At 36.7% G+C, this 27,217-nt stretch overlaps 1 protein-coding gene across 2 annotated transcripts in view; it reads left to right on the top strand.

The window, feature by feature from the left end:
• CAMKMT (calmodulin-lysine N-methyltransferase) overlaps positions 1-27,217 on the top strand; it is a 215,803-nt gene that overhangs the window by 155,908 nt on the left and 32,678 nt on the right. For both annotated transcript variants that reach the window (XM_065058224.1, XM_065058225.1), the window contains exons 4-7: positions 18,000-18,060; positions 21,073-21,127; positions 22,180-22,243; positions 26,421-26,487. In XM_065058224.1, coding sequence (XP_064914296.1) covers positions 18,000-18,060; positions 21,073-21,127; positions 22,180-22,243; positions 26,421-26,487 — 247 coding nt within the window. The remainder of the gene's footprint in view (positions 1-17,999; positions 18,061-21,072; positions 21,128-22,179; positions 22,244-26,420; positions 26,488-27,217) is intronic.

Genomic DNA, 27,217 nt, shown 5'->3' with positions numbered 1-27,217 from the left:
AAGCATTCAGCATAGGTTTACTTTGGTTTGCAGTTTATGCGGATTAACAAGCTAGTGAACATGAGGTTTAGTCATGGTGACTTGTATATGGTTTCATGATATGACCATCTGTCTAATGCAGCAGACATTACCTACGATTCTCTTAAAATGATCCAGTGCCTATCATAAAAAAGTGAGGTTATTTGCTTTTTAAATGAACAGCATGATAGCACTTGGCGGTACGCTCCAGTTTACTAGCTAATAGGTCAGACAGGCTAAGACGGCTCTTCTGTCCAAACAGAAGGGTTGAATGCATTGCTTCTCTCTTATTTCTGAAGTGTGTAATCTAGTTCCACAGACCATCTGCTTGGTTGCTCTAATATTTCTCCTCTTTATCGTGCCTAACAAAACTAAGGTGCACAATACCCAGGAGATAATTGGAATGGTGTCCTTAAGCTGCATTTGTGTATTTTTTTTCCTATTTTTCTGTTCAGCTGGTTTAGCAATAGATATATAGATACTTTTCTTTGCCTTTTGTGTTTTAATATTTAATCTTCCCCCCCCAAAAAAAAAAAAAGTTTTGTTGCCCTAATAAGCAATACTGCAGCAATGTTAATGTGCTGTCTGCCAGTTGTGTTTCCAAATTTGTTGTCAGTAATAGGTTTTTATTGGAATGGTTTGTTTCAGTAGTTTACACCTGAATTAAAAAAAAAAAAAGAACAACAAACCTGTGATATGGAAATGTGATATTGCTGCTTTGCTGAGATGAAATACTTGTATTAGTCTTTATTTTGAATTTTAAAATCTCTATGTTATATGGTGACTGTCGTAATGAATTACCCCTCGATAGGATAGGATAGGATAGGATAGTTTGAAATTCCTATAATGTATATGTCAATTCAGTAGAAATAATAGTTTATGTTACAGTATATATTTAATGAAGAAAAAAAAAAAAAAAGACAAAGCCAAAGTTGAAGCTTTGAAATTGTTATTAAATAAGAACTTATTTACACAGACAAGCTGGCATGGATTGCCAGAACTTAAGTCCCAGAATCTTGTTTAAAAAAGGATGGCATAAAAACATTCTGTCACCAATTGAAACTGAAGTCAAATGGCAAATCCATGACTAGATATGTGAAGTTTATTCATGTGCGGTGATTATGAGATGAAGTGAACATACCTGGCGCTGCAGAGATCAGGGCAGTGTGAGGCTTTTGAGCCGCTCTTGTGGAAAGAGAAGCCGGAGAGAAGGTGAGCAGTGATTGCATTGGTTGTGTCAGGCTGGTCCTGGGCATTTTGGTCCTGGCAGAGCTGTCAGAGCAATCACAGCCCCTGAGGAGGTTTAATGAGGCAAGTTCTGCTGGATGCTTTGCAAGTTACTTTTGAGGTACAGTTGTTGAAAGAGAAGCTAGTAGGAATAATTCAGCAAACTGCTGCCTCCTATAAAGACTCTGGGATGGAAACAAAGACATACATACATTGGTGGGTATATGGTTATATTGGTGGTTATATGTATATTCAGAAACCCACCTTCCCAGATGGAAAATGTTCAAGATACGCCTTTGAAAAACCATTATTCCAGTGCCATGGTTTTGTTGTTAGCCATTTTACTCAAGTCAATGGAGCCTTGGATTCTATAAAATCTGCCACCTTTGTTTTGTTTACTGTGTTATTCTGTGTTTGGAAAGCGGGGAAGTAGCCTGTAGTTAGGTACAGAATTTCTGGTGGAGGATGTCAGAGCAGTGTCACCGTAAGTCTCCATGTCTCACACAGTTATCAGTTTCCTCATCTTACTAATGGCTCCGATATTCTGTTCAAACATTTCTTACTTTCTTTGTTGTATTATCACAAAAGCAATAAAACAAAAAAGGAATGCAATTAATGGAGTCTTTAAAATTTTTATAAATAGTTTTTGAGATGTTGAAGTGGTCATGACTAAATGGGAACTGACAGGACCCTGTAGACAATGGAGAATATCACTTCTGCTTCTGTTCTGTTATTCTCGTGTTTCTTGTCAAACTCCGGAATAACAATTCTTGTTGTTTAGGGTACAAAATATGAAGTGGATATTTAGAAATAGCTATTTGGCGCAGATATTTTTACGGTGATGCTATGTATGATGTCACTGAAGCCAGGGTACCTTCTGCTTTTCTGTGGGTGCTAAGATTTAAAGGTCCAATTAAGTCTGAAACTAAGAAAGAAAAAAAAAAAAAAGGAAGACATCTTACCTATTGCAACTATTTTTGCTGTGCAAGTCATTATTGTTTTAGGGAAAATAATCAAAGAAAAAGAAAGATTATTCTATTCTAATGTTTTTTTCTGCAGTTCTTTTGGGTAAAATATGCCAGCCTATGCATTTCAGATTTAACTTTACTGTGGATCCATGTTCCTTACCAAATGGATTGTCATTTTCTGAACCAACCTTTCCACTTGAGACTAATCCTTTTGGGAAGAGGTAATTTTCCTGTTTATCTTAATTGACATGTTCCCTAAATTTCAATCTCTGCATTAACTTGACCTTAATTATGTGGCCTCATTGACAAAATGAAGGTTACCCAGGCAAGCTCCATGCATGATTAATATTTTTTCCTGTTTGTAATGGTTAAAAATCTGAACCCTCTTCCTAATGTTTATCTTCAATCATTTCTAGAAATCAGTGTAAAGAATATTTATGGTGTTTGTTGGTGCTTGTTTAGGTTCTTAAGAAATTACTATTATACGTGAGATAGATACTTTGATGTAAATCTGCGTATTTCTATGTCTCTCTCCATAAGAAAAGTACGCATTGATATTGTAAATGCCGTAATTTAGTATTGTTAGGTTTCTTCTGCTTATTTTTGTATTCTTTTTCTCCAGTTAAACATGCATCATATACAGTAATAGATTGTTGGAAGTCTGTCTGGACTTAGTAAACCCTGGTGTGTGAAGCAGAATAAAACCATCATAGGTTAAAAAAAAATATACTAATTCAGTGCATAGCCAAATTTCCTGCTTAGAAATGACAACTTGCACGACTTGAACCAAAAAATGATGTTCAGATAGACTGGGTTAATCTTAAAATTTGAACCACTGAGTTATAGCTTATATTCAATATTTGTTTGAATAAAATCAGAAGTAGTACTTCTAATTTGAGCTATAGGCTACTACTGACTTTAACTTACAGCAAAGAGTAAATGCCTAAAATTCGTATATTAGAAATTAATTCTCACAGACACAGAAGGTTGAGCAGTCTTGCAAGTAGGAGAGGACTTCATGCTCCAGGCGTTTTTGTCCTGTACGATTAAGTTGTTAGAAAGAGACTGCAGTACTTTGGGAAAATCTAGCACTGCTGTTATTATCAGTAACATTCACAGCTGGTTTGTAGTAAAATGCAAGTCACTCTAGCCTGTGAATAAATATCTTTCTGACTGCACAGGATGATAATTGCTCTGCCTGCACTTTCTTTGGCACCTACTTATCTCAGCTGAAATGATTGATAAAAATATTTTTTTTACTGATGTTGAACACTTCTAAATTATATAATGATTTTTGTATTATTTCACATTTACTCCAAAGAAAGTTCATGCTAAATTGAGTTTCACTGCTGTCAGTGTCTTTATTAGTCAGAATAGGAAGCGTATGGTGTGTTTCCCACCTTTTCGCACAAGATCGATTTTTAAAGCAAGACTTCCCGTTTCTTTTTTGGAGTGATATGGAGAGTTATGCACGAGGATATCAAGTAGCCAACTTCAAACATAAGACAAATTCACTAAAGTGAAAATGATTGTGATAGTTCTCTAATTTCCCCCACCGTGTATGTAAAACTGACTTTTAAAGTGTTTAGTGGATAATGGATCATGTAAGGTCAGTACTAGCCATAGCTGTTATGGCTATTATTTTCTCCTTTCATGGGAGGGTGCTCAGCAAAATGAGATTGTCACGCTCCTTTTTTTTTTGAGAGGACAGCGACAGACAGTTAAAAGCCTCTTCATGTAAGGATGTTATTTCATAAAGACACCAGCACTGGATTATCCCCTTCACTTTAAACTTCTGCCAGCTTGTACAAAGAGATAAAACAAAATAGCCCCAATCCCAGGGGTGGGGAAGTGCTGGCCAGATCTGCCCATGTCCACAGCTTTCATTTTGATTAGTCACATGTGAGGAAAATTCACTTAGGCTGAGAGGTAAATTTAATACCAGTTATGCCCATGCTGTTCATATCACAACCATTTTCACATGATGCCACTTAATTCCCTAAGAAGCAGAAAGGTAAATCGGTGGCTGGCCAGCTAAGGTGTCATAATGCATTAGGACCAGGGCTCGCTGCAGGGGATAATGGTTCTGATTGCTGTTGACTCATGTCTCCACCAACTGCCTCATGTAAAATAAGTGACATTTAAAAGGCATCAAGATGTGAGAAGAGGTGGAAAAAAAAAAAAAAGAAAAAGAAAAAGCAGAGTACTAAACTTGCCACTTGAACATGAAGTCCCTTTTTCACCCTAAGTGGTATAAAAATGATAACTCGACATGCCATAGGTGACCCGCACTGCGCTTTGAACTTCCTGTCTTGTGTTTTTAGAGAAAATCTGTAAAATTGCTTCTGGGAACTGCTCCAACATGTTATCATTTATTTCCCATTTAATTTTTTTCTACTTTTATTTTTTTGCCCTAGGATATCAGTCTATTCATCTCTTAAAAAGCTTAAGGCTGAATCAAGTTAGGCAACGGTATACAACAAGAGGCAGCCTAGTCTCTGAAGGCCCATTTAAGTCTATTTTTATAAAGAGAATCAAATTCCAGTTTACAGTAAGCATATGCTTCAGTTGACATCTGTTTCTAAGACTTGGATGCTTTGTTTGCATAACAGGCACCAATAAATGGCCTTGTTTTAAGTCTGCTCACTCAGTTGTATTTGGGTTGTTCAGCTGGGGATTTGAGTTGCAGCTGATCCCCTACCGCTCATAGCAGATACGAAAGGGAAGAAAAAAATCTGAGAAACGCAGTCTTCTTTATTAATGCAGATTTCAACATTCTCAGTGAGCAACTTCCCTTTTGTTGTATGGCTACTAAATTCTTGTTTGCCCAAGCAGGGAAATGTTTCATAGCATCAAATTAAAGATGATAAAAAGTTTGCTGTTGTTGGGTTTGGGGGTGGGTTTTTTGGTTGTGTGGGTTTTTTTGTTTGGTTGGTTGGTTTTTGTCTGGTTTTTTTTGTTGCTGTTGTTATTTTTGGGATTTTTTTTCATGTTTTATTTAGTAATAGCATTTGTATCCTTCTCAAGTGACAAAGCCCAGTATTATGTAGAACATGTAGTGCTGGGAATTCAATGGATGATACATGTAAGAAACGCATTTGTTTTGGCAACATATAATTACACAGAATAGTAATTTTTTTTAAATATTGTGTTTTCTTTAAGTGTCCATGCCCTACTGATGGTGCAGTCTAAAATATTTTGTAAACAAAATTTAATTCCATCTGCTTTCTTGGGAAAACGAATTCTGGACTTCTCAAGGAAAAAATAAAAAGATAGATGTTACTTCTCTCGCTTGCGGAATGTAAGCCTTTCTCTCTGAGGTGATGCATTCTCTTGCAATTATATGATATTTCTCTGATATCTATAATATAATTTAAATACATTTCTACGACCCCTAGGAAATGCCTATAAATAGGACAAAAATGCATTGGTAGTATCACAACTGTGTAATTACTTTGCTTAATAACTCACGTGGGTTTTTTAAAGCAATAATATCAGCACTGATTCCTTTTTAATATTTTCAACTTCCTCCCCTTCTAAATTACTGTAAAGTGCTCTCTAGTAGTGTACAGAATATGTAACATATTTCAAGTGGATTTACTTATCAACTTTTTATAGTGGTACCAACAGCAGTAGTGTGAAATATATCTACTCCATTTACTCTTATCCATTGCACCTACTTTCTTTTTCCCTTTAATTTTTATATATGGTAAAAATTTCATTGAAGAGAGATTTTAGATGACAGGACTGTAATTTTAAACCCAATAGAAGAGGTGTAAGCAATTTGAGCTTAGCTGAAGCATAATCTTAGGTTGTCAAGAAGAAACCCATTCTCCCTATGCTAATCAATCAGTATATCAACCGACCAATCATCTCCTCAGCTTAGCATATATCCTAAGGTTTGATATATCTATTAACTGCCCATCATGCAGCTGGTCTCTGGTTGATGAGATTCCCCCTATCTTGGCATTTGGAGGCAGACAACTGAGCTATCACAGCCTCAGATAAATACTAAAGTGGAGATTTCAATCCTGTTTCTGATAGCAAAGACAATCCAGGAATATAGAACATATTTTCAGGAAAGAACACACAGAGAATTACATTTTCAACAGTGTGCTATATGTGAAAATTACATATGTTTCATGATCCCTTCTTCCTTCACTCCCGGAAGTAACAGGAAATTACTCTTCTATTGTGACTCAAACTCTTAACAGGAAAAGAGAATAACAAGAAAGTGCTAAAATTTGTTGTTAACTGCTAATTACTACAATGGTGACATACAAGTTCTTTCTTAAAAAGTGTTTTTCCTCATTATTACAGTGTTACTACTTTATTGATGGAGAGCTATATGAAAATAGTGTCACAACACATTTAATCCTTAAGGAAAAAGTTTGAATTTCAGAAGATTATACACCTGCCTCTCCGTTTTAAAAGTCTGAGCTCAAAACTCATTAAGAAAAAATATAATGTAGGTATTGAAGAGTCTGCCTGCTGATACAGGAGTTCGGCATGCAGATTTGAAGAAGTGTTTGAAGATCTGTCTCTGCATAAAGTGGTGTAGAAATTAATGAATTACTGTGTTGGCTTGACCATCAGTAAATATCTGCCTCAAAGAATAAAGTGGCCCAGGTTAGATATTGTAAAACCTTGCTACTCTCTTGGGAGAATCCAAGGGTCACCCAATGGTCTGTGGTCACCATGTAAAGGAGCACCCAAGGGAGAAGTCTTCCACTCAGTTTGAGGTGTCTAATGATGGGGCCCAATTACTGTGCTGGCAATTCCTGAATTCAGGGAACGTGTCCTGATCACTTGAATTAAGAATTTGATCAACTTTATCTCCAGACCTACCAATGATAAACCTAAACATGTTGTTACGAGGTTGGCTTATAGGCTTGTTCATGCTTTCATTTAATTAAATTGAGTGTAATGATTTGCTTTGGTTTTGTTCCTTTGTTTTTGAGACTCTATCCACTGGATGTTCTGAAATACATTCTTTCAACAGTGAAACGTGGTGTAAAGTGCCTAAGCTATAGCTCTTAGTCAAAGTACTTTATTCTTGACCTAAGTGCACTTCTGTGTCAAAGTGTAAAAGAGTAAGTGTTTATGCAGCTCCACAAGGTTTTTCAGCACAATTCTTGTAGCACCTGTGTTGCTCCTTTGCATTATTTATGCCTTGTGAAATAAGAATGTGGTCAGTTAGGTCATAGTTTATTACAGTAACATATGAAATGTGAAAGTAATCAGAGAAAATTGGTTGATAATATTTTAGGCCTTTTTGGAGAGTAAATTCTGCTCTTATCACTTTTGTCTCCTCCCTTAACATAACCCCCTGATTTTCTGGGAAGGGCACCCTTGGATCTGAGTGTACCAAATGATTCAAAGCAATATTACTAGCATATACTGATATAATAAAGGCTACTTAATTTCTCAGAAAGACCATGGATATTTCAAATTCAAGGCTGGTTCATCAGCTGGGATACGCTGGCGTAATACCACATGATCCCAGCTGAAAATCTGGCCCATTGTATTTAGTGCTTGTGAAAATTTCCAGATCAACAGGTGTGGTTCTTGAAACCTGTGCAGGCAAAAACCAGCCATGAGCAATAGTGAAGTTCTCTTGTGTTGCCCTATCAATGTGTGTCAAACCTCACCAGGAAGGATTTGAAGGATCTTCGCGCTTATTTAATCCTTGGCCTTTCAGAAAAAGACTTTAGACATTTTCTCTCACTGCAAATGATTGCATTTGCCTTAACTTTTACGGTCATATGGAACACAGATCCATGTGGATCTATAAATAGATGAGATGTCTGAAAGTGGTTCATCCTTGGGCAGTGCTCTCATTTAAAGAACTCGTTACAAATCTAGTCACGTGAGAGGTGAAAACAAGGTTTAGCAGTGTAAGGAGATTTTGGTCACCTGCTGCAGGATTATTGCCAGTAGTGTAGACTTTTTAAAACTGCACACTTAGCACCAGTTGAAGATATCCCCAGAGAAAGAATCAAGGCTCATTGAGTACGGTGACCTAATGATTTCATTTAAGGATATGTAGGATGCATGGTCACCTTTTGCCAGTATATGAAGTTCCAAGTACTGAGATATACTGTTTTGTTAGAAAGAGATGGTCCAAAACCTTCAGACTGTACTTTGTACTCATTATTTCCAGTTGCACACAATTAATAATCTCCTGGTAGCACAGAGCAGATGCCTTTCTAATAGTTTAGGAAACTATGTAAAATGGCAGAGTTCAATAAAGGAGAAAAATACTGTGTTAGAAGCTACTAGGACCAAAAAGGTATCGTCTTTGTTTAGTTAATTTGATGGGAAAAAAAACAAAAATTAAAAATAAATTAAAAAAATAAAAAAAAAATAAAAAACCCAACCCACAACATGAGGAATTCAAGCTTTAGGCACTACTTCTGAACATAATCAAAATCCCCCAAATAAATTCCACTGCATCTTGAGCACTACATAAGAGTTCATAGATCAGTTACCCAAACTTCCATGTTCGGTATCAAATATTTGAGGGACATAAGCAATATTAGTAACCAGGGTTAATCTACAGGTTTGTTACCTTCTCTACCCATTGTGTATCTGTAAAAAAAACAAACCAACAAACAAAAAACAAACCAACTAGTTTGCTCGCTTCATCTATAGACAAAAGTGAAATTAGGTTATTGGAATTGGCTCGAGATACAAGGCTACAGATGAGATATGTTTGATTATATCTCTAAGCTATTATGAATACTGTTCAAAAAAAGCAGTTATGTACTTGAACTATCCAACTGACTGTCTGGACGTGATTATTTAAAGTCTTCCTTTCTGTTTAGCTTTTGTTTGTGAAACAAATAAATATGCATGCACTCAAAAGTTATTGTCACATATTTAAATGGTGCAGTTCAAATATCATTGAATATTCTTTTTCCACACTTCTCAGAATGAGTGCTCATTTAAATCAGATATTATGAAAACCCGATGACTAATCCTAAATTCAGGTGTACTACCACTCAGGCTAGGCAGATTGCTAGTTGATCATGCTAAGATGCTCCCTTATCCATTATTGGATCTGAAAAAGAGGAGGATTAAGAATTATCTGACTTCTCAGTTAATGTGCAAATCATCTAAAAGCTCAGCTTAGAAAGGTCTTAGAAAGCCGAACAGCACTAAAATAATAGTAATGTCTTAAGAATTTTTAATAATATAAATGTGCCATATCACATTTTAGAGTGAAAATAGAGTTCTGTGGTTTATATCCTCAAATGGTATTTTATCTCTCTCTTTCTGTTTTTGTAATTATATATGAAAGTCCTACAACTCTATTTTTAATTAAAATTTTTATTGCAATTAGAATTTGTCACTTGGGACAAACTCACACTGCTGAAACTTAGTAAAAAATTATATTACTGTCAGGCAATAGCAGAAAACAATTTGATAAGCATCTTTGGAAATATGTGCATTAGTATTTATCTACTTCGACAAAACATGAGGGAGGGTAAGAAAAGCATGTCTCAGAAAATATAGTTGTATAATATATCTACAGTCTTTGACGTTTTGGTGGGGTTTTTTTCTGTGATATTTATTTCTAGTGTCTTTCTCTGCTCTTGCTTATGGTGAAAAATCCCTTCACTGAAAAGATTTAAATACTATTTTTCTATACTTTGAAGGGACAGGGGAGTCTCTGAAGCACAAGGCATCTCTTAATGTTCCACCTTTGCATTTTTAGGCTAGTTCTGCTGTTTGCTATAGCAATATTTGTTTTATCATTTCTATCATTCCAATATGTATACTTGCCTTTCAAAATCTGCAAAAAGTATTTAAAAAGAAAAGAGAAAATGCTAGTATTTCAAAACCCTATTATAATGCATTTTCAAATATGTCAGACACATCTTTGTTAAAATTAAACCAAGGATTGGTTTTGAGCGAATAGCCCTATATCCTTACAGATGCTGTGGATGGATGCATCTAAGCTGCTTATTATATTGATGGGTTTTGCTGCTCTGCAGCAAATGAAAACAGGCAGCTGCTTCCTCCATCAAAGCAAAAAGCAGCCTGAGTTTTTATTAAACGAGTGTTCATTTCTTCTATTGCCAAAATTCTTACACAAAACAAAAGAGCAGTTTTAGCACATTATTGCTTAACTAGACATGAACAACTGACAGCAAGTGATAAGCCTGTCTGCTTTTCACAACTGGTAATCATTTTTGGAATAGATGTTTTAATATAGTTGAATATAAAATTTTGTAATTTACATCTACAATGGTACATAAATTTATAGATCCATTTTTTTGCAGGAGAATGAAGGCTATAATCACAAAAGGTTTGTTCCAGTGTTGTTTAATTTTTAATAACTATTTGAAAACTAGGTAAAAAAAAGAAAACACACACAACACAATCAAATTCATTCATTTGAAAAAAGGATGTTAAAGACAATCATACAAGTAGATGTGTACAGTTTGCCGATTTTTTTCTTAGGGAAGAGATATGCGTGCATTTACAGCTTTGACTTGTTCCTGTATTTCCACATCAGTTCCACCGCGCCTCTGAAGTTTGCGCTCTAAAAGAAATTTGCAGATTGCAGACCATCATGTTTCACTCATAGTCATGAATAATAATGAGAATGAAAGTGAGAGATACAGTGCTGAGGCCATTTTGCCTTGGCTGAAGATCTCAGCCGGTGCTTATACATATTTTTCAGTGATCTGAATATCATGAATTCTGCTTTAGATCGAAAGAGAGACAAGAGTTTCTACAAAATGTATGTGCATAGGGAAAATGTTTCTATCTTCTGTTTTTTTCTGGCGTTCTTCTACCTTTTCAAACTCAGGGCATTCCTGCTGTGGAAAAGTAAAATAGCCTTTCTCCCTGCCTCAAATTACTCCTCTTCACTGGACTTAAAAGGTGGTTTGCCATGTGCAAAAGTCAAGTGCAGTAACGTTTGGGTGTAAGGTAAACTGTAAAGGCTATTAAATACTTTTATTTTTTGATATTGTGTGCATTTCTCACTCCCTTGCAAATACACTTGGGGTAAATTTCAGAATACAGAGCCTTAGATGAGACAAGAAGACTTCCAAACCAAGTTCTCTCTTATATTGATACTTGAGGTGGCCAAGTGTCCAGAAGGGCACAGTGCTCTGTAGCCGTTCTCTTTTGGAAAATATGCTTGCAAATGAAATTTTGTAGGAACAGAGTTTTACAATTCCAGTCACAACATCACAACCAACTTTGTGACAATAACCCCTCTTTTATCTGCTTTTGCTGTAGAGGAATGTAAACTTAAACTTGAGGATGCAAGTTTGAAAATGCTTGTTTTGTGTACTGCAAACAGAATGAAATAGCAAGGTTTTTTTCAGTGGGTTTCTCTCCTCAGTTAGCAATTCCCTCTATTTCTTTGTTTTACTAAAATGACCAGACTTGTCTTTAGATTATTATGAAAGTAATTTTCTATGGAAGGTTTCCACTCCTCTATACATGCATTTTATGGCAGGTAAAAGTTTGTGGTAATAGTGTGTTATTGAATGTGTTTATGTTTTTTAGATTAGATACACCTTAGACGGGATGTTAGGTAACCTGAATTACTGATTACCCTTTCATATGTGTCACTTTTTCCATGCTGTGTGAATGAGTGAATGAAAATAAGATCTTTACTTTCTGACTATACTGAGCAACGTTTTTAATGATAAAATTGTATTGAAAAGGGGCTCAAAGTATGGAGTTGAGCAGTACCATTAATCAGAAGTAGTCTTTCTTCAAGCAATTACTCCAATTAGAACAACCATGTCATATGTTAGTAGCAAGGTATCTTTCGCCGATATGCAATGTACATACACTTTGCACATTGTCTTAATTGTGCTACTTATAATTTAGTATTTTTTCTTTGACTTGGAAGTGAATTTTAGTGCTTCACTGACAGAAGCGCTGGTAATATTGGTTAGAGCCTCATTTTGAAATTTACTCCAAATTACTGTGCTGTGCTGTTGAACCTTGATTTTGACCTGCTCTCTTATTTCTCCAGGACCTCCAGCAGGTGCACCATGCTTCTTGCTGTTCATGGTAGTGGTGATCCACACAAAAACCAGGATAAAATCATCAAACTTACCTTTCCTGGTGACTTGAATATAAGGCATAGTCAGTAGACAGTAAGGTTTGATTACTGTAAAGTTAGGATTGTAACAATTCTACAGTTAAGGGGGGAAGGACCCTATGTTAAATTCATAGAATTCCTTATGCTAAATTCCTAGAGTAGCCTGTTCAGTAGATATCTTAGTTTTGGGGATTCTGCATCCACTCTACAGGCTTTTAGCAGAGGAGATGGGGAATACTTGCCTCTCTGGATAGGTACTTAGTTGAACATTTCTTCACAGTCCATCGTGGTGCCAAAGTTTTTTCTGCTCTCCACCAACAATGTGTCTTGGTGTCAGGAAAGTTAAAAAAATACTTTTCTTACAGTCAGAAAACAGTTCATCATTGCTTAGTGCAATTGTTGGCACATCTTTTGAGACATTATTCATCTCTTTGCCCATAGTGCTTTTTTTCCTCCAGCTTGTTGAGTATTGAAGCAAATAAGATTATTTGATGCAGTCAAGAATCAGGACATGGCAGAAAATATACATTTAAAAATAATAAAAATATAAAATATAAAAAATAATAATAATGATAAAAATTAAAAATAGAAAAAATCTCCTTTTCAGTGTCTTCATCAGGGGAAAATGACTGATTTTTCAAATTTAAACTGTCTTTGCTCTTGAGAGTCATTAGGAAGATAGGATTTGTGTAAAATTTACTCAAAACTTCAGATGAATAGGAAGACATCTAATAATTTAATTAATTTTGAGGTCAGATTTTAATATCACAGGAATTTTGAGATCACATGGCCATGTGAAATGCTGGGGAAAAATGACAAAACGTCCCATTTGGTTTGGGTTGGAAAGAACTTCTTCATCTCCTAGCATGAGCTGAAGCAGTTGTAGAAGAGTTTTACACCTGCTACTCGGAGATTCAAGGGCCAGTTCACCTGTCACCTCCAGTTGCCCCATTGTTTCCTGTGTGTGATGCTGAGTAGAGTTTTGCTAATCTTGCACTATCCCAATTGAAGTAATCAGTAGCCACTGTGACTTCTTTGTGCCTGTGGAGCAGCTCAGAGGCATAATGGCTCCCATAATCAAATGTCTTCTTTAAAAAGATGCATCTCAAAATTTTCAGCACTGTGTCCTGATTTTCTAATAACACTCTGTTCTTTAAGAACTTCACATCAGATCTCAATATGTTATCCAAATGTATGACAGCAGTCTTTAAAATATGTGATAAAAAGCCACAGGGAATACATTTTTTTTAATACTGGATAATTTATTACTGGAAGAAAAATTTCTGTAATTTCATACTGAATTCAGCATTTTTATATTCAATGCAGAAAAAATAAATGGTTTGTGTTGCTTTTGACTAGTGTTGCTCCACCTGATGTTTAAAACAAAACATCCTCAGAAGGCTGTCTGCAAATCATTTACTCCATGTGAGCTGAAGGTTGCTGTAAAGAACTGTTGTGCTGTGGCTATTGCAGAAGAACCTGACACTTTCCATTAGCAAGCACTATCAGAGTCATAAAAACAACTTAATGTGTGTGTTCTTAACATTGTCAAGATTTTTGTTAGTTTTGTTCTTCTGTAGGAAAAGTTTGGATGTCATTGGTTAAATCATACCTCAAGGTGTTGGGGGTTTTTTTCTTGGCCTTCCCAGAATTTCATTCTGTGCATCTAAGTAACTTAATCTGTCTCCTAGTGTCGTTCCCAATGTGCAAAATTCAGACAGTAGAAAATCATTATGTCATCAAGTTCTTGTGAGGTAGACTCCATTACTGTGGTGAGATTTTATGATATGGTGATAAGTGCTGTAAAAATGTCTAAATACATTTTTTGTCTGCGTATGTAGCATCCGTCATCCACCCATCATCTTACTATTTAGTGATGGTGTTTTTCTACCAGTGATACTGTAGCGAGTCTTATTGAGATGTTACCGTACCTTTGGAGGCGATCTCCTACTTCGTCCTAATGATGAAAGGAGACCTGCCAAGAGTTGAAATGCTGGCAGGTGTCATTCTGTGAGCCCTGTTTCCCTCCCATGTCTTTAGACATGCCAAATTGCAGTCCTTGAGGCTCTTCTTAAACACTAACACAACTTCATTTTTTTATTTATTTCAATTGAGAGTCTGTTTTTTTTCTCACAACTACTCTATGTTTTCACATTGTAGTTATCAAGCTGATAAACGGTTTCAAAACCTTCAGTATGTCATAAAATATTTCTTTTTGCAAAAACCTTTCGTTTCTCTCTGTTTCCATGTCCAGTGAGATTTTTAGCCTCTCTGTCTAGGACTTGCAGTATATTTATAGCCTTTTAAATATAAGCACCATTTGGTGGCCTTTTGATAGTCTTTTGCCTATACATGTGTAAATAATTGACTATCGTCTGTAAGTAATTGCACATGCAAATAGGTACCCATCCAATGTTATGTATTTATAATCAAATTCTGAGAATTATTTTCTTTTAAATACGAAATAATTATTTTAAGTGTGTTCACAGGAAACTTAATCCATATCCATATGGATGTGTTTGCAGGAAATAAATTACACTTTTCACAACCTAGTGGTAGTTGTTAACTCATAGGAACTGCTGCATTTCTGCATTACAGCTGTATGTTTTCTAACAGAAGCAGAACTATCTTATACTTGCAACTTCGAAATGTAGGTCATTGTGTTGGTGGATGTAGGTCAGAGTGAAGGGGAAGAAGGCAGAATGCAACCTCCTTCGCATGGGTCTTTAAGCTTATCCTTGTTTTGAAGGTAAAGAGGCTTACCTACCTGTTCAGGCACGAGAAGCTTTTCCTTTTACTGAAATTAACGTTGGTATTTTGGCTCCTTGGCTTATCTGGAAGCACCATGTGCTTCCACACTTGAGCCCTGTGTTCGCCAAAGACCTCCTGACTCCTGCTTCTTTAGCTGCCGGCCACTTATATCATTGCTGAGGTGATATTTCCTTCCCAATGGGGGACAGGAGCGGGGAGGAGAGTCATGTGCATCACTAGCATCTGCCTGCAGAAGAGCATTGTCCTTCTAAAGGTGCTTTACCCTCCTCTCAGCACAGAGCTATCTGATACACCTGCAGTTTCAGCCGATATCAACACTGTAATGGTAGCAGGGGAAAGAACGGTGACCCCTCATGAAAGATTTAGTGACACCATTCAAAGTGCCTTTTCAATAATAACCGTAGAAAAGTGAGAGACATTTGGCTGAGGGTACTGAAAACTCAGATGTTGAAGGATTTTCCTACAACTGACAAGTATTTTTAAAACTCACTCAGGCTAAAAGTTTGCTACAAAAGGGTTTAGGGTTTTTGTGTTTGTGGGTGTGAAGTTTTCTTGTAACGTGATATATAAGTATTATAAATGGTATTAAATTAGCCGTGTCTTCACTAAATATTAAAAAAAGCACTTTTATTGCTTGAGTATACACCAGTCACTGCAAACTGAAACATTCTTTATATTATATACTAAAATATTTAAACAGTTATTATATTTATTGCAAAAATCTGTCATTTTAGCCTATTTCAATGCTCAAAAGCATTGAAATGCTTAAAAAGGGAGATGGAAAATCCTGTATGATTCTTAGTGTATGTTTCATTGCAGAATGTGTAGTCGTGTGTGAATATTTTATTTTAACCCTTAGCAAGTCTAAGCAAAATAGCACATGTGCAAACACCTAATCAGGCTAAACTGTCATAAACAGGACAAATACCAATATTGCCATACGTATGAATCATCGCACTATTTTTTTTTTTTAAATCTTTACATTCTTCGTCATACAAAACTTATATGCAAAGTTTTGGGGAAATCCCATCTAGGCTTTTGCTTGATCTGCATGCAGGCAACACATTCGTAAATTTTCATTGTTTATCACTATGAGTAAGGGTAACTCAGAAAACTTAATGGGTGGACAGGAAGAATTACGTATTTGATCGTTACAATCAGGCTCCAGCTGATTCAAAAGGAAGGCAGTTTTTCTCACAAACTTCTCCTTCTATTAAACATGTGACATTTTTAAAGCCTTGGGAATAAAAAATTATAAAAAATGGTCTAAAGGATGCACATGCATAATAAGCTGCAAGGGATTCAGAGTACCTGTCTAGAAATTTCTAAAGGATGCTCCCACATGTCTAGTTTTAGGTTTCCTGAAACCATTGAACTGTTTATAGTTTGTAATATTAAGTTTCTGTCAGATTAATTCATAATGCTGTGCATTGTGAGGGGGAAGCTATCCCTGGTTTTGACCTGTGGGTAGACATGTAAGCATGTTTTTATATTGCTAAGCAATGACAGATGGAAAACAAATACAACCGTAATTTGGCCGCATGTACCTTTGATTCATCTTCCCTTAACTTTGGGAACCTAACTCAGGTGCCTGAGTGTGTTTTCGCCAGGCTCCCTCCAGCACTGGAGGCTGGTGCCTGCAGGAGGGCACGCAGGATCTGTCCTGCCCTCTCCACGGGCCACGGTGCTTCATTTGGTGTTCCAGTGAGGTGGGAAGCTGCTGTGACGAAACAGCGAGCTTCATGAGTGAGTGGTGTTCAAGCGCTAAATTTGCATGGATGCCTCCAAGTATTGCCAAGGTTGACGATGACCAGTGTAAGTTTTATGATGAAAGCATAGAATGTCATGAATAATACAGATTAAGGTGAAGAAATTCTTACAGTGAGGGTGGTGAAACACTGGCACAGGTTGCCCAGAGAGGTGATAGATGCCGCATCCCTGGAGACATTCAAGGCCAGGTTGGACAGGGCTCTGAGCAACCTGATCTAGTTGAAGGTGCTCATGGCAGGGGGTTGGACTAGATGACCTTTGAAGGTCCATTCCACCCCAAACTATTCTATGATTCTGTGGTTCTAAAAACATGTGATTGCTCCTGTCTGTTCCCATGCAAGGACTATAGGGCCTCAAATGAAAATGACAGGGAGTCAACTACAGAACAAGAGAGAGGATATATTTCATTGTACAGCACAGTAAAACTGTGGCGCCTCCTGCCACAGGACGTTGCAGCTATGGAAATTTTACTGCAGTCCACAGAACAACTAGAAAAATCCTTCGGTGACAAACAGAACTTAACACTTGTATCTCCTCTTCTCCTCAAGAACTTCTTGAGCCACAACTTGAAACGATGCTGCATTGTTGCCCTAGTCCTGTACTTGTCCTTAGCATCTGTTGCTCGTCGGTGTCTCTTACAGTCAGACACATGTCTGACCTAAATAAACCTAAGAGAAAAGGAGCTAAATAAAAAGAAACCGGGAAGAAATTAAATGACTGTAGAGGACAGGTAATGAGGAAGGAAGTGGCACCTGTCCACTGTTAGAAAGAGGCTGAAAGGCAAGGTGGGCCTCACCCAAACATCACAAACATAATTTGATATTCGTGTGAATGCTTAGATATCAGAAGTTTCATAGAATTAGATTTTATATAATTTTTAAGTCTGGACAATTGTATGTATATATGTAGATATATGCATATGTTTATGTGTGCATCTTTAAAGTAAATTTCTGGTCATTAGCCAGGATGAAATCTATGAAATACGGATTTCCAATGCTTAAATCAGAAGTCTTCCATTAAAGGTCTTATTTGTTTATTCCATGGTATTGTGACAAATTTAGGAAATGAAACAGCTAGCAGAGGTCTGCAAATGGTAATATGTGTAAAAATATTGGTTTAGACAAAAAAATATCTGTTCTAAGAAAGCAAATATCTTTGTTTTCTAGGTCTCTGGCCATCTGAAGAAGTGCTGGCTTACTACTGCCTAAAGCACAATGAAATATTCAGGTAAAGAGTTAAACATAAAAAGATAAATTCCAATCTGTTAGTTTTATTGTATCTGCATGGTAAAGATTGCTATGATTTAAGTCTTCAGATTAAATTTAAAATGTTCAAGGTGAAAGCATGTTGTTCTTAACAAAGAATTCTGAGCTGCCTTTGGGTACTAATATTGCACAGCAAGGTTTCTGCTATATGTCAAAGACTTTTGATTTCCACTCAAGGCGTTTTATTTCACTTTGATTTTTGGGAAACAAAAGTGAAGCTCCAATCGATCAGTACTGATTGTGAAGGTCAGGAAAAATAAGAGACATTCTTTAAACTGACATCTGTTGCAAAAGCAAGCAAAGTATTACCTGATAAAGTAAATAATAAACACTGCATATGGCAATGGAGGAGCTTGCAACTGTACTTGTGTTATGAAATAATTTTGAGTATTCCTGCACTTTTATTTGTTTTTTGAGGGTTTTTTTCACATTTTCTAAACTTACAGAAGACAGTTATCGAGGGTCCAAAAGGAGCACCTAAAAATAAAATTCATCCTGCATCCTCTCACTCTCCCCTTGAGTATACAGAGCCTTGCACTTGGGAATCCTTGAAGTTTCATTGTCAAGAGAATGAATGGGGTGCAGGAAAAACCATTGTAACAATGCATTTGCAGGTATAAATTGCGTCCTGACCGAGGGTGCAAGGCTAATACCAAGTAAACCAGCTTGGAGTACACAAAATCCCTCAGTCTGTGTACATATGTTGTTGGTAAAATAGGGGAGACAAAGCTGTAAGTCCCTGCCCCCTGTACCAAAGCTGAAAATGTATCAGCTGTGAGTTGATTCCTGCAGCTCGCTCGCACTCCAGTCTGAAATCAAAGACCTGACTCCAAAGCGTGCCCTGGGTCGTAAAACCTCATTTCTGCTCTGGCCACCCCCTGAATGAAGCCCACCCCATTAGAGGCAGCTAACACACCTAGTCTGGGAGTTGCTGCTCCTTCCTCTGAGCGTAGCTGGGCACTGACTTCTGCTGCTGTACTGGTGTCCCTGGTGTGCTTTGCCTGCCAGCCCCACACCGCGGCTTATACATTCTACTGGTGCTCAGAGGCTCCTCACAGCAAACCTCCCAGTGCTGCCCACTGAAAGGGTGTTTTCCTAGTCTGGGTTTCAAGCCTGTATACTGGGCGGCAGCTCTCAGTCAGACTTTTGTGGAGGACACGGGCGGTTTCATACCCTGATTTCTCAGGATGATGCCCTCTCAACAGTACACTCAGAGTAGAGTTCCTTATTTTCATTCTCAGTGATAAATGTCACTAAACATTGCCTAAGAGGTGGGTAGGATTTTAAAAATTTGCTAATAAAGGAACTTTGCACTGAAATAAATCGTATGCATAAATATGTATGTGTATATGTGTGTATGGATATGCTTGTATATTATGTACATGCACATTTAGTTCAAAATGCTTTAAAAACCCCACACTAGATACTTTCTGTGTTTATTTCAATAAGCATCACTATAATGAAGGATTAAGTTCTTTGTAAATCTTATATATGACCGTATGATTATACTTTTAATATATATGACATGTGTGGTTTAGAAAAATTAAAACTTCTGTGGGCAAAAAAAATAATTATTCTATTTAAACCACAAACTGCAAATTTCCCACATCTGTTTTATATTCTCCTTAGGTTTATGTACAGCTTGTTCCTGTGAAGTATGTCCGTCCTCTGTCTAATCTCCGTTAAACAGGACAACTGAACTTTTTGCAAATAAAATTTGTGGAGGCTGAGAAAAATAAATCTATCCCATCCAGACAGGGAACATTAGTATATGGTCATACAGCCTAGTGCAGTGGCCTCAGTGAACAAAATATCAGCATATGTATGCTGATCCTGGTATGGCACGATAGATGCTCTTCCTAAATATCAATGTCGAGTGAGCAGGGAGGTAATACTTTCACATAAAACCAGATATTCAAATGTTGGTGTTTTAGGAGAGAAGAAAAGGTACACACACACACACAAATCTGTTTAGCTGAAATTCCATTTTCTGCCTGTCGAAAATGTCTCAATGGGAAGGTTTCTGCCAGCTGTAAGAGTTGCCGTAGATTTAGCTATAAAGCAGCGTGTTCGTAAACCGCGGCTCTGGCTGCTGCTCGGAGCGGTTTGGGCGCAGGGTCAGCACCCTCCCTCCCTCCCTCCCTCCCCTCCTCCCGCCCGGGCAGGCCTTGCCTCTGGAGGACTTTCTTTGTGGTTGCCCTGCAAGCTCCCACCCAGCACGCTATCTGCGCCAAATTATATTTCACATGCACGCCTTAATAACAGCGCGGTATGGTCCAAGTTAAAAGCAGCCTTTTAGACCATGTATTCAACCCTCTGCTCGGGCTCAGATTAGGCTCTTGACACCAACTTCGTTTAGTTTTCTGAGGCTTAACTGTTGCTGTTCCCATCGTTGTTCATAACAGTATTGTTTGTAGGTCACTTGCAGTTTTAAGTGCTAATTGAAGGATCGGATTTCTTCATGTGTAATTGTTTTGCGGTATATGGCTTGTTTTAAAACTTCTCTCTTTTTAATATAAGGCGTCTGTTAGGCATAACTGTATGGAGAGATATATAAATAATATTAATTTCCCCATTTACTTCTCTAACTGTTTTTGCAAGAATGAATGTGGATTAACATTGTTATCCTTTCCTAACAATTATCTTTCGCTACTCTAGCTAGTTTAGTTCTAAAAGACAGAGCCATTGACAAGGGAAAAAAGGGAACCTTCTCAGATTTTTCAGCTCAGCGGTGGTAATGTTGCACTGAACACTAATGAGGGAACCCCCACTGATTTGCCTGCTTTGTGACTTTTCTATTTCATAATTATTTTTAAAACGCAAAACGACATGAGGTAGCCTAGTCATGTCTCTACAACTTCCTGGTAGCTCCGTTCTTACTGCAGATGGCAATTTGTTCTTGTAACATATATGTCTCTCTGACCATTTTCAATCTAATTTGTATGGGTTCTACCATTTCCTTTCTCTCTTTCAGGGACCTTGCTGTGTGTGAGCTAGGGGGTGGCATGACATGCTTGGCTGGGCTCATGGTAGGTCTTTTCTCAATTCCAATCCCATTCAAAGGAAGAAACAAAAGGAAAAATGTTCCAGTGCCTCCAACTGCTGGGTCAGAGAACTGTCAACAGCCTCAGCTGCGGTCAAGCTGCAGAGTCTTGAGAGACCTTCTAGATTGACTTGCTTTCGTATCATATTGATTTTATGGTTGCCTCGATGAGCAGAAACATTTTACCTCCGTGTAGTCAATATCTCTTGTTGTGACATTCCAGGCCACGTACGGTCTGTCTTTCATTGCCGTAGCCGAAGCTTTTTTTTTTTTCAGATTATAGTCCCATTTGCTAAGATACAGGAATAGCCTGGCGAATCACAGTTGGAGCACCATGATATAGCTGCTAATGTTTTGCCTGCATTATTACACCAACAAACATGATCCAGAGCTCTCGGTAATTAGATTCTTTTGAATTAGATTGGCCATTCAGGAGAGTCGTTCACCATTCTCTGGGTTCTGAGTCATGTATTCAGGAGATATTATGTAGCAGTGCAGTGCATTAGACAAGTTTTTATGTCTCTACAAATAAAAGCATATTGTTACACTGATTGGCATTTGACAAACCTGTCGCTCTTATACAATGTGTCGAGGTTACAGCCCAATGTGCGAGCATGTCAAAGCTCACAAAAAAATTACCCTTACAAAGCCATCTGCCTGCAATGCAAAGTTATATGAAGGGCATCAGGCAGTCAGACAGAAGCAAGCTGAAAGGCAGAGTGACAGCCTTGTATGATGGCTCTACTAGATAAACAGAAGCCCGCAAATGAAAGCCTCTCAGAATACCATCATCCGCTGTCACAATGCAATTACGGAACAGAATGATAGCAAGATAGAGGCTCCCGCAAATGGAATGATAAAAGTATTGACTGATTTGATTGAATGATTAAAATAATGCAGACATAAAATGAAAAAAGATTGAAGATTGTTACAGAGAAATAGGTGAGGAAGCATGATACTGAAGGCTTGTCACTCCTGTCTTCACTTCCACACAGACAAGCATATTTGCTCATTGTTTGCTGTGCTCTTTTTTTTCAGGTTGCTATTTCTGCAGATGTCAAAGAAGTTCTGTTAACTGATGGAAATGAAAAGGCCATCAAAAGTATCCTTATTCAGATAGAAAACTCGTTTGTTGTGCTCGTTCCTTTTTACCGGCTGAGTAACAATCGATATAAAGACAGACAGCATGGGGTATATTAAGAAAAAGTCCCCACATAAGTAATTAAAAAATAGATGTAGATTATCTTGAACAGAGCTACAGCTCCCCCCACAATAAATGCCGCATTTTCTTCTTTAATTAAAAATGTACGTGTTGGTATAGAGCAAGTACAGTAGTAAATATTTGTCTTATGGTTGAGAGCTGAAAGATTCCGTATGTGTGTGCTGCACGTTACAGGAGATGTAGCACTGAATCAAATCATGAGCTCCCCTTCACATATTCCTTTTGCAGAAGAATTAGATTAGTTTTTCTTTTTTTTACTTTCAGATAGTAGCCTCTTAAAACATAACCAGTATTTGTATATTGTCGTAGCTTTTCCAGTGTATATTGAAATGCATGGTTTCATTGTTGCTGCTAAGTTATAACTGCCTGCAAATTACCCCTTTAGTGTGCTTAATCGATTATCAATTTATCATTATTTCTCTTGATGTAAGATTGCAAAACTCCTCTGTCTCTTGTAGAAAGTATTTTATTATATTTCTTATATTAGAATAAATTGCTATTATGCCCTTCTAATATGAACACATAGTTTAGAAAATTGAACTGGACTTTGACTAAGCGAGAGAATGAGTGAGCATAATTTGTGGCCACGTTAAATATCAGCACAGAACAAGAACAGATATATACAGTGAATACTAATAGCCCTTAGAAACTGAGAGGGGAAAAAAAAGGAAGATATCTGTTTGCTTTTGTTCCCTGGTAATCTTTCCATTTGCATCCAAGGCAGACTAGTTTTTTTCAGGTTTTGGCCACTGCTTCATCAGAATTATTTAGATTGGAGTTCTGTATGTGTCTGAGAGCTAACATAATGAGTAACTAACATAGTGAAAAAGAATAAGTTAAACTAATTTGTGGTTTACAAAAATTGCAGTTGCTGATGGCTGTTAGAACAGGGGACACTGCAGTGCAGAAATATTAGCTACTGCCTTTAAAAAGACTTTCTCAGGGGTAACTGAGGTAACTATAGTTGCTTACAACAATTTAACAGTTTCATGGAAAAAAAACCAGCCTGCTCTAGATGGTATCTTTTAAAACTTGAAGAAAGCCTTATAAAAGCCCCGCTTTTGAAAATGCAAGTTCTCCATTGCGTTTCAGGGATACTTATTTTATTAAATTCTGGTTTGATGTCCTTATATCTTGAGGAGGAATTATTCATTATTCTGTGTATTTTAACCAGCATCGCCTCTTCCAATCATTCCTTTATGTCATTATGAAGATAAAAATGTGGGAGAAAAAAAAGTGTTTCAAAACTAGCCTAACAAAACAAACGGATGTTTTATGGAAGCATAAGTATTTAACAAAAGGTCATTTTACCCACAGAAAGCTTCAGGTGAGCCCAGTAATCATCAAGTCAGCAAATATCCTGCGTAGCAGATTCTGTAAACATACCTGAACTTTTTTGAGATTTAGAAGTCTGCTATAGCAAGGAAAATTGGCAAATGCTAGAAGTATTCACGCAATCTTTGGAATTAAACAAATTAAAGTGCTTTTATTCCTGAAGAAGATACTGTTAATATAATCTAATTAGCACACCTTAGTTTTTCACAACATGTTTTAGAAATATCTTTTCTTTCCAAAAGTCTTACAAGAAGTCTTCATCTGTATTCACTCAGTGAATCCCTTTCAGGGAAGCGATTGGTGGAAAGCTCTAACAGGAATTTATTTTTCTTTTTTAACATTTGGTGCTCTGAAGGCCCAGCATTCAAAGTGCTTTTATTGTGTCGGATTTTACAATGGGCTTAATATTAGCAGGGTGCCAAAGTGCAGCAGACTAAGAACTTTACAGTGTAGGTAGAATGTAGTCTTGAAAGTGCACGTAAGAAAATTTATGTTGCATTTCATGTGTTTTTTGGTCTTCAGTAGTAATTCTATGATCTGTCGTATGGTAATTTTCTTTTGCATTCTTTTCAATAGTGACTAGCTATAATAGAAGGTTAGGCTAAATTTAGGTCTGTTTCAGGCACACCAGACTCACTGAAATCAGTAAGAATTTTTAGTGTAACAGGAAACAGTATTTGGCACCAAGTGACACAGACTACGAATTATGTATTTCTGCTAATTTTTATTATTGCTGGTGGTATTTTTTAATTGTTTAGCATACCGAATTAATGTGGGATAAAATACTGTTTTCTTTTCTAGTTTTTGCTCTTCAGGAATAGTTAATGCCTAGTATTAGGCTTTTATGTAGGTATTATAGATTAAAATAATCTTGTTTAAAAATTACTGTTTACATCTTCCCTTTAAATTTCTTAGGAAGCTTAAATTACATGCCAGTCATACACTAATATCCAAAAATTACTTTCCAAAAAGTAGAAGTGGTTGTCAACAAAAAAAAAAAAAAAAAAAAGAAAAAAAATCACTGTCAGAAGCCAGGAAATCACCAAGCAAGCCTGCTAATTATTCTTAATGGGCAAGATGAGCACATTAAGAAACAAATGAATACATCAGTGAAATGTAATTGAAAATCGACCTGGCAATAGTGCATTGCATCTGAGAATCTGCCTTTGTATTATCATCATCATCATAATTATTGTTGTTTTTGTTGTTGTTATCGCTGTTCAGTGAGCGTAACTAACAGCTTTGCTTTGCGAAGTCTCAAGCTTTTGAGGATTTGATTTTTCTTTTAATTTTTGACATTCTGCGTATTATTCTCCATTTCATACTGCCACGTGAAGTATTCACTATGTATGCTTTCAATATCTATATTAGGATATGTTATTGAAATGTTACAAGTTAAAACAATTTATGAATATGTTAATTTCAAATCGTTGTGATTTTAACCATTTCACTCTGAAGCATAGCGCTATATTTTATATTAACCAATGATCTTATGCACGAGGTTTATGGAGGTTTTTAAAAGGATATTATGATTTGAGTTACAAGTCCATTTAAAAGACTCCACTCTAACTCAGTCCTTTTGCTTATCATGGGCAGGTTTTAATTGATTTAACAGATCATTTATATTGGAAAATCAATAAAATAAAGACGTGTTATTCCTTTTGCAGCTTTGTTCAAAACTTTCTTGTTGGTTTAGTGTGTTCTGTCTAAGTTCATTCAGTATCATTTAAATAAAGTATTTTTAAAAATACAGATATTTCAAGTGAATAATTAAGGTATACATAGGCGAAGTTGTCAGATTCACCCCCCTTTGTAATTTTGGATTATTTGCATTCAGATACAAACTTTCTAACTTAGGTAATATCTATGGCATAGTCAGTCATGAACATCAAATTCTTTTCCCCCAGAACACTGGAAGCGTCTCTACTTGGTTCAACATGTCAAAATCCAAGGATAAGGTTCATTTCTAGTGAAAATTGTCTCCTGTTTCAGAGAGTCTGTGTACCTTCTGCCTTAGCTCTGTTTCACACCATGTGCTAGTGACTTGAACTACTGTCTGAAAACATCAATAATACAAAACATTGTTGCAGTGCACTATAATGGCCATTAAAATATAGTGTATGGATCTTTCAACAGTCCTGGGAAATTTAGGTTAGAAAGGTCATGTTCAGACTGAATGCCTGAAGACATGGGCTTATAAATTATTTAAAAAAGCTAGTGTTAACATGTTTACAACAATTATTAATGGTTTTCCTCAGTTATAGAATTTAAGTGCAGTGTAGCTAATTTATAACCATGTTACTTCTGGCTCTACTTTAAAACACCTTCCTTTTGCTTCACAGGCATAGACCATTCATTACTATTAATATTTCTCATAGTGTATTGTGGAAGAGATTTAAAAGACATGTCGAAACTACAGAAATTTGCTTAAACCAGTTTTCTGTCAATCCATTTCTAGTTTTTGGCTTCACAAAATGTCAGTGGGGCCTCCACAGTCAGTAGAGGGTGGCAGCAAGAGCAAGTTGCTGCATAGATCTATGTTTGATGTGCTGGAGTAGCAATGTAAAATCTATGTTTCTGAAAAGACTATTAGCACAAATTAAAGATGACCAAACAGATAAAAGACATTATGAAGGTATTAACAATGGAAAAAAATGTAATTTTAAAATTATTTTTATTACTGCTCTAGTTTTATAGAGAATTCTTAACAAATATGCTACAGATGTAAGTGAGATCATCACGAGAAACCAAAATGCAGGCGTATTTAAGGCTCAGAAAGTATCAAGCTGGTAAGATTCTACTAAACTCTTTTACAGGTTCTTGCATGTAACTGTATACTTAATGTATATGTGAAATGCATTCTAAAGTGTGAAAGTGTGGCCTATATTATTGATGCTGACACAGATGTACATACAATATAAGTAGGTAAGTGATGCAAGGCAGAAATTTAGTACAAAAAAAAAAATTTGCTTTTTAATATAACAAATACGGTATGATTAATCTTGGTGACATAACCTCTTTTTCCTTTTTATTTTTTTTAACACACGCTGTGTCTATTCAAGCTGTGGTTTGGTGCATGGCTGAAATTTGGCTACTTCAGAGTCAGTGTTACCCGTTGTACCGAATATGAGGCTTGGAATGAAAGTACCTAAATCACTGGCAGGTTTCATTTTAGATAGCTCTGAGACTTCAGAGTGCCAACAACTCCCATTTTCCCCTGAGGCAGATGTTGTTGAAGCATCCATGGGAGGTTTTTTGGTCATCGTGTCTGTGCAGCCAGTGTCATGTTGTCACGGCAAGGACAGACAGTGTGCTGGGCCCCGTTTCTCATTGACGATGTCCTGAGGTCCAGGGTGCACCCAGCATTTTTCTCATAGTGCACCAGCTCTGCTGTCTCCAAATTAGCCCCAAATGCGTGGGCTGGAAGGTGGACATTGTAGAGCTTCAGAAAATTTGGTTTCACATGATCTCCAGAGCCCTTCCTGACCCATCCTGTAATAGGTGGTGGCCACTGAGGTT

The sequence above is a fragment of the Columba livia genome, chromosome 3 (assembly GCF_036013475.1).
Source record: "Columba livia isolate bColLiv1 breed racing homer chromosome 3, bColLiv1.pat.W.v2, whole genome shotgun sequence".
Taxonomy (NCBI): Eukaryota; Metazoa; Chordata; class Aves; order Columbiformes; family Columbidae; genus Columba; species Columba livia.
This window is presented reverse-complemented; position numbering and strand designations above follow the sequence as displayed.